At 42.2% G+C, this 8,590-nt stretch overlaps 1 protein-coding gene across 1 annotated transcript; it reads right to left on the bottom strand.

Moving 5' to 3' along the window:
- Window positions 1-3,873: 3,873 nt before the first annotated feature.
- LOC132619795 (uncharacterized) lies at window positions 3,874-6,308 on the bottom strand. The gene is made up of 3 exons (XM_060334586.1): window positions 6,158-6,308; window positions 5,054-5,445; window positions 3,874-3,933 (listed from the first exon to the last, which is right to left on the bottom strand). Exons 1-3 carry the CDS (start codon window positions 6,306-6,308, stop codon window positions 3,874-3,876), a joined length of 603 nt encoding a protein of 200 aa, XP_060190569.1.
- Window positions 6,309-8,590: the final 2,282 nt, after the last annotated feature.

Genomic DNA, 8,590 nt, shown 5'->3' with positions numbered 1-8,590 from the left:
TTTCATAAATGTTTTGATATGTGAATTGCATTAGTTTCTGCACTACTCTGCTCGTGCCCATTATTATGATATCGTTCGCCGGTTCCCGGGCCGGTTTGTGATCGTGCGCACTATGATATATTCGGCAGTATGCTGTGTTACAGTTCCCTAGACCTCGCCATAGGGCCGGGTTCCGTTTATGGAGTTATGCTGTGATATGGCTTATGATATGAGATGTTGTGATGATGTGCTATATTCGGGGTTTGTACGGAGATTTGAAACCTTCTGGAGTATGCTGTGTTGTGGCACCAGCGTCGGAGTGGTGACCACGTTCCTGAGCCTTATGCATGATTTCTTTTACTTGCATTATGTACATATGATTTCTGTACCAGTTTTGATATACTGATTCGGTATTCCCTTCTGTGCCTTATGCTTCAGTTATGGTTGGATTTTTGTATTCTATGCTTTACATACTCAGTACATCTTTTGTACTGACCCCCTTTCTTCGGGGGGGGGGGGGGGGGGGGGGGGGAGGGGGGGGGCTGCGTTTCATGCCCGTAGGTACAGACGCACAATTTGGTGATCCACCAGTTTAGGACACCCTCTTCTGCTGTTTGGAGTGCTCCTCTTATTCCGAAGCCCACATTTTGGTATATACGTCTTTTGCTATGTATATGTTTTTGTACATTTGACTATTTGGGGTACAGAGGGGCCCTGTCCCGCCATATGATTCGGTTGGTCTGTTTAGAGGTCTGTAGACGTATATGTGGGTTGTGCCTACTTCTGTACAGGTGTGTTTGTATGATCCCACTTGCCATGGCAGCCTTGTCGGCGTGCGTTTGTATATGTTTTGGGTCGTTGCGCCATTCGATAGCCTTGTCGGCTTTTGATATATATGTACATATTTGGTTGCGTTTGAAATGTGTCTGAGACAGTTTGATATAATGTGAGGCAGCGTGTTATATTTGTGCCCGTGTATGCTATCTGTATGTGATTCGGATTGGATGAGTGTGTTCGGGTGCCCAGTTCGGGCACTAGTCACGGCCTACGTGGTTGGGTCGTGACACAACTAGTGGGCCATGACGGGTACCCAGAGCTGGCTACCGAGCACCTCTCATCATGCTAACTGTCATACCCAACCTAAACATGCATCATTCTCAGCACACAACTTATCATGAAACAATCTCTAAATATCTCCCAAAATATGTGTATGTCCATAAGCTCACGAGGCTACGAAAATGATGTACAGAATATACAATACAGAAATCGCATAGCATCCATAACCCACACATAAGTATCTACGAGCCTCTAACTAGAGTACTGAAATCATAAGGACGGGACAGGACCCCGCCATGCCCCAATATGTACACAAAAGAATATACCAATAGGGTGCACCTCCAGAGTAGTGGGGTGCTCTTGTAAATCTACTGAGTAGGCTCCTAAGTGTCTGCGTCATCTCCATGTCTACCTGTGGGCATGAACACAACGTCCATAAAAGAAAAGGACGTCAGTACGAACAATGTATTGAGTATATAAGGCATGCATATCAACATAATAAAGAAGTAGGAGAACATGAGATGAAGAGATAACCTGTAACTGATTGCCTCTTAAGGCAGAACCATACATGCTAACAATAAAAACATCATATCATGTATACATATATATAAACTGCCCGACCATATAGGTACGGTGTGATCATCATTAGCCTGCATCCGGGCCTCCCGCGTCCGGGGTAAACATCTCAAGCCGCCCAGTAGGGGTGTCTGCCCGGCCATATAAGCGCGGTGTAATCATCATCATAGCTGCCCACTACGCCCATCGTAGTGGTGACTTCCCGGCTAAATAGACACGGTGTAATCTTACATATACATAACATGAAGCATGCATGAGAGCTCAAGTAAAAGCTATAACTCTATCGGAGTGACGTAAGGTCGGGAGCCTCCGATTATATTGTGGAATAATCATCATCGCTATGTCTCACCTTGAGGGAAATAATATCGTGAGGTGAGGCAACAACAAGAAGTAACATCAATGAAATCATAAAAATAGGATTATCAAACTCATGAAAGCATCACTAGCATCATCATCATCATAGAACATATCTCATTTCTATCTCATAAGAAGCTATTAAGAATCTTTAACTTTCATCTTTGGAATGTAAGAAGGTCATGGAAATGTAAGAAAGGAAACGCAGTAGAAGAGTCATGCCTTTGAAAGAAAAGGAACTAGCCTTACATACCTTTACGTCTCCATAACGACTAAGCGCTCTCCTTCCAAGCTCACAACTCTACATTCAAGAGAATTTGTACTAAGGTTAGATCATTAGAAACACGCTTAAGTCTAGGCTAAAACGACTAAGGGCTAACGAAAATTGGGCAGCATTTCCTTTGTTTCATCAACTTCCTCCATATGATAAACAACTCCCAAATAGCAATAGCAACACCCATAATATCATAATCAATAAACTTCTTCAAGCTAAACATCATTCAATCCTCACAATTCTCTTTCAATTCATCCACAACCATGACTACATTACAACAACATATTCATTTTTCACATAATGCTCCCTCAACGGCATTAGAATCATTCATAACAAGATTATACTCATCTCATGCTAAGAATCATGACTCAAACGAACTTACTACTCAAAATACCCTTACTTCAATATTTTGGGCTCATATTCTACTTTCTTCTCTAATCCAAGTCTTTCAACCACTCAATACTTGTAATAACATGAAATAGATGTAAAACTCACCTTTGATTATGTAGGAATGATCTTTGGTGGTAGATACTTCACTTGAGGAAACCCCAACTTCAACACAAAAGGGATTCTTGGCTCCCACAAACCCTAGTGAGCCTCTTTACTCTTGATCCTCTTGATTCTTGCTAATCAATCCTTGATTCCTCTTAGATTAGTGTGGATATGATATGGGGAATGTTCTAGAGCTTTGAAGAGTTATGGAGAGTATGGGAAATGAATTAAATGGTCATGGGTCATATATATAAAGCAATAGAAAAATCTGGAAAAAGTGACCCGATCGAGTTATACGGACACTTATACGGTCCATATAACTTTATACGATCCGTATAAGTGACCGTATAATACCATTAGGGATTTACCTTTTTTGTAAAGGTTATACAGACCCTTATACGTACTATATAAGTGGTTGTATAACTCCATTTTTTCGAAATTATTCTCGTCGATTCGTTTGATCTCAAATCCTCATGGAACCTTCTTAACACTCGTTTAATACTTCATTAAACATCTAAGGAGCCTGATACTTCTCCTCGAGATATTACTAAATAATCTTTAACTCGATAGTTCACGATACCTTCCCAAAACGCGGCTTATACTACACTTTCTTCAACAAACTTTCTTCTCTTGCCTCAAATGTCTTTGGAATCTTAATTAGAATCGTTAAGTATCCCTTATTACTCGTAGGGACATCATGTACACCTTACTTGCGTTAGTCTATTCCACACAACGACCCGAAATTTTGAGGTGTAACACTCGGCATCCAGATGACAGATGTAGCCCATGCGGTTGTATGATCTTTCTTTCATCCGTTGTATTGGCTATTGACCCTTGTGGTCGGATATGCCCTATGCCCTTTCCATGACCCTTTTGGTCATATGTATCTTTGTGCTAATTCATTGTGACCCTGTTAGTCTGATATATCTTCGTCATTCGCTCTTTGTGTGACTCTTTTGGTCAGATTTGTCCTTATGCTCATTCATTCTTTTCATGACCCTTTCTGTCAGCTGTGTCTTTGTTGTTGATTCTTTTCGTGACCCTCGTGGTTAGATATGCTTTGTCCATTTGTTTTGTGACCCTTGTGGTCAGATGTGTCTTTATCGCCCATTCTCTCATGTGACCTCTTGGTACTCTGCCGCCTAGCTTAATTTGCTTTCACCTTTGCTATGAGTAAGCCAGTTGATGACGTGCTCGCTGTCCTGTTAAAAACTTGCATCCACAGAAAAATTGTGAGTTCCCTAAGAGGCCAATTAGCGTTGTTGTCCTCCCGTCCATTGTCTCCTTTTGATGCTCCTTTAAACCCACTTGGGCTCGGTATTTCGAGAGATGTTTTTGGGATGTACTTATGCTAATTTTAAAATTTAAAGTAAAGTTTGTAAAATGCGCGTTGTTTTCCTTTTTAGAAATGTTTTATTTCATTTTGTGTCACGGAGTGCGTTTTCTTCAAACGAGGTCTCCGATTCTTCCGGGAGATGCAATTACTGAGTTCTAAACTGGTAGAAATTTTGAGATCTTTCTCAAAATTCTGGCCCAGTTTCGGGTCTTGCTCTGATTGACTCTTGTATTGTCATGTAGGAATTTTTGAGGTTCCCTAAAAAATTCTACCCAGTGTATGACTTTGCTCTGCCCTCTTCTTTGTTGATTTATGATAGGAATTTTTGAGGTTTCCTAAAAAATTCTGCCCCAGTGTAGGGCTGATGTTGACTGATTCTTGTGCTGATCGATTCTTGTGCCGACCCTCATAGTTTGATCCTGTTGATTTCTCCTGCTTTATTATCTCTGAGGTTTCCTAAGGTTTTCTTAGGTTTTCTTTTTATGACGACCGAGCTCGAAAGCGCCTACGTATCTTGTCGCAGCAGGAATTCAAGTCGAACGTAGTTCAAAAAATAAAATAACTGAGTTATTATTTTTACTAATAATGTGATTGGATCTGATATGGATTGCCTACGTATCCCACTGTGGGGAAGTCAGGTCATCGTGTAGTTCATTACATAGATGATCTGTTTTTTCCTCTTTCTATTACAAGGTACGATTATAAGCAAAAGTACGATTACAAGGAAATGATAACGCAAGTGCATCTGCGTTGATAGCTTTGGGCCACTTTTGTCCATCCATCTCGGTCAGGACTACAGCTCCTCCTAATAGAACCTTTCTGACCATGTATAGTCTTTGCTAGTTTGACGTAAATTTTCCTTTGTACTCTTCTTGGTTGGGAAAGACTCGCTTGAGCACGAGTTGTCCAACTTGGAAAAGTCGGGCTCTGACCCGCTTGTTGAAGGCTCGAGACATTATTTGTTGGTACAGCTGCCCGTGGCATACCGCCACCATTCTCTTTTCATCTATCATGGCTAGTTGCTCATAGCGATTTCTGACCCATTCTGCATCAGTTAGCTGTGCCTCTTGTATGATCCTGAGTGAAAGGATCTCCACTTCTGCGGGTATGACCGCTTCGATACCATAGAGAAGGAGATATGGGGTTGCCCCGATGGAAGTTCGGGTCGTCGTTCTGTACCACAACAAAGCATAAGGCAACTGGTTGTGCCAATTCTTGTAGTTGTCGATCAGTTTTCTCAAGATCCTCTTGATGTTCTTGTTGGCAGCCTCTACGGCTTCATTCATCTGTGGCCGATAAGCGATAGAGTTTCTGTGGGTGATCTTGAATTGTTCACAGATGTCCTTCATCAAATGGCTGTTTAGATTGGCACCATTGTCTGTGCTGACGGATTCCAATACATCGAAGTGACATATTAGATTATTTTTACGAAGTCAGCCACGACTTTCATGGTCACTGATTTGTGGGAAGTCGCCTCTACCCATTTAGTGAAGCAGTCGATGGCTACTAAAATGAAGCGATGTCCATTGGCGGCTGGAGGCTCGATGGGTCCTATGATGTCCATTCCCCATACCACGAATAGCCAAGGCGAGCTCTTCGCATATAACTCTGTTTTTTTTTTTAAGAAGAACCCATTAGCCAACCTTCTGATAGTCTTCTTCTATTTGCTAAACTCTCTAGAGGGTACTCTCTTTTCTCCAGGTAGGCTTTGATGTTGGCATACCATGGTTGGCCATCTAGCTCGGCCTCGACGTGGGTGCAGTGAGCCTGTTCTTCCCTTAGTGTGATCTCTAGTGGATCAATGTGAGTACTCTCGGGGTACTGGATCATAGAGGCTATCGTAGCCAATGCGTCTGTAAACTCATTTTGAGCTCTCGGAGTATGCCTAAAATCGATACTCTTGAACTTCCCGCACAACCTCTGTACCAAATTCACATATGGGAGCATCTTATCATTTTTGGTTGCCCAATTTCCTTTCATTTGATTTATGAGCAAATCGAAGTCCCCGATTACCAACAATTCTTGTATGTTCATGTCCAATGCCATCCTGAAGCCGAGGATATATGCCTCATACTCCGGTATGTTGGTACATCTGAAGTTGAGCTTTGCGTCCATCAGATAGTGTTGTCCTGTTTTTGATATTATCACTGCGCTAATGCCTGATCCTTTGTAATTGATTGCTCTATCGAAGAACAGTCTCCAACCTGAGGATGGTTCTGCCACCTCTTCTTCCATAGCCATTACTTCCTCATCTGGGAAGAAAGTCCGTAATAGTTCAAGTTTGTCATTGACGGGACTTTCTGCCAGCAAGTCAGCTAGGGCTTGTCCTTTAATTTCCTTTTGTGCCTCGTATACGATGTCGAATTCGCTTTGCAGCATCTGCCATTTAGCCAATTTTCCTACAGGCATCGGTTGCCAAAAAATGTATCTCAATGGATGCATTCTGGATATGAGGTGAATGGTGAACACCGATAGGTAGTGCCTCAGCTTTTGGGAAATCCAGGTCAGAGCACAAGAGGTTTTCTCTATAAATGTATACCGTGCCTCGCAGGATGTGAACTTCTTGCTTAAATAGTAGATGTCATGTTCCTTTTTTCACTCTTCATCTTGCTGGGCGAGCATGCACCTGAAAGCATTTTCTGATACTGACAAGTACAGTAACAGAGAACTCCCTTGCCTGGGTGGCACTAGGACGGGAGGATTGGAAAGATATCTCTTGATTTTGTCAAATGCCTCTTGGCATTCTTCCGTCCAATTTCTGGGAACGTCTTTCTTGAGCAATTTAAGGATTGGCTCCACAATCACAGTTGACTGTGCTATGAACTGCCCAATGTAGTTTAACCTTCCTAAGAAGCTCATAACTTCTTTCTTAGTCTTGGGAGGTGGCAGCTCCTGGATTGCCTTGATCTTGGTAGGGTTTAATTCGATGCCCCTACGGCTAACTATGAACCCTAGTAACTTACCCGCTGCACTCCAAACGCACACTTTGTCGGGTTTTGCTTTAGATTGAACTTGCGAAGTCTGTCAAAAAACTTGCGCAAATGTGTGGTATGCTCTGAACTTTCTTTCGACTTTATGATGACATCGTCCACATAGACTTCAATCTCTCGATGCATCATATTGTGGAACAAGGCGGTCATAGCTCTCATGTATGTAGCACCAGCGTTCTTGAGGCCGAAAGGCATCACCCTATAATGGTAGACTCCCTAAAGGGTGATGAAGGCTGTCTTCTCAGCGTCTTCTTCGCTTATGAGTATTTGATGGTACCTGGCGAAACAATCCATAAACAACTGCAACTCGTGGTTGGCGAAGTTGTCTATTAGAATGTTGAATTTTGGAAGGGGAAGTTATCTTTTGGACTGGCCTGTTGAGATCTTGGTAGTCCATGCAGATTCGTATCTTTCCGTCCTTCTTGGGTACTGGCACTATGTTGGCCACCCAGGTGGGGTAGGATGTTACCTCCACCATCCCGGACTTGATTTGTTTTACTACCTCGTCCTTTATCCTGATACTCATGTCTGGTTTGAATGTTCGGGTCTTTTATTTGACCGGAGCAAATCCTTCCTTAATAGGCAATATATGGGCTACAATTTCAGTGCTCAACCCTGGCATATTTGCGTATGACCAGGCAAAAACATCCACATATTCCTTCAACAGAGCTATGAGCTCTTCTTTATGTGGTGCTCCTAAGTGAGCACTGATTCGTGTCTCTTTCACATCCTCTTCGTCGACGAGGTTTATTATCTCAGTTTCATCCATATTTGGCTTCTCCCTATCTTCTAATTCTTCCAATTCTTCTACCAGTCCCTCTGGCATCATTGTCTCTTTGTTGTACTCCTCGTACTCTTGCTGATTATTTTTCTTGTTCGTTTCATGATACGTCATGACATTTTTGGTTGCTTTATTACTGTTACTACTAAAAAGGCGAGGAAAAGTAAAATTAGGTTTATTATTGTTCGTTATGTGTGGTTAGTTAGAAAACTCTCGTTATTATTATCTGATAGGGATAGCAGTTTTACGTAGATCGAGGCTTTTCATTAATTCAAGAGTAATTGGTTACGAACTGTGGTCCTGGTTCGGAATAACGTCGGACCATTTCCATTTTAAAACATCACGAAGTAATTTAGAAAAGGCGATCATTCGGGCCTCGGCCGATGTCGCCGCTTTTTAGCAAAATATTTTAAGTAAAATCCATCTGTCTATCAAGGAGCCAAGAAGGGAGTAGATGACCAATTGTTCAACTGCTCTCCTAGCCTCAGACTGCGTATGGTGAGTGTCTTTTGACTTTCCTCAATGATCTCATAACATCCCTCTTCTTGAAACAGCGACTCTAGACCCCCATCAACTTCTTCTCCATTCTGCATCGGCATCTTTCTGGGACATGACTAGTATAATTTTGGGACAGGCTGAGGTAAATTCCTCGTCCTTTGTTTCCTTTGGATGACTTTCGTGAGCTCATCCTCTCTAGGGATATAGCCGAGGACAAAGTGGTAATTTTCTTTTGGGATTGGTACATGCTCTAT

The sequence above is a fragment of the Lycium barbarum genome, chromosome 11 (assembly GCF_019175385.1).
Source record: "Lycium barbarum isolate Lr01 chromosome 11, ASM1917538v2, whole genome shotgun sequence".
In the NCBI taxonomy this organism is placed as follows: Eukaryota; Viridiplantae; Streptophyta; class Magnoliopsida; order Solanales; family Solanaceae; genus Lycium; species Lycium barbarum.
The sequence above is the reverse complement of the archived record's forward strand: the minus strand, read 5'-3'. Positions and strand labels throughout refer to the sequence as shown.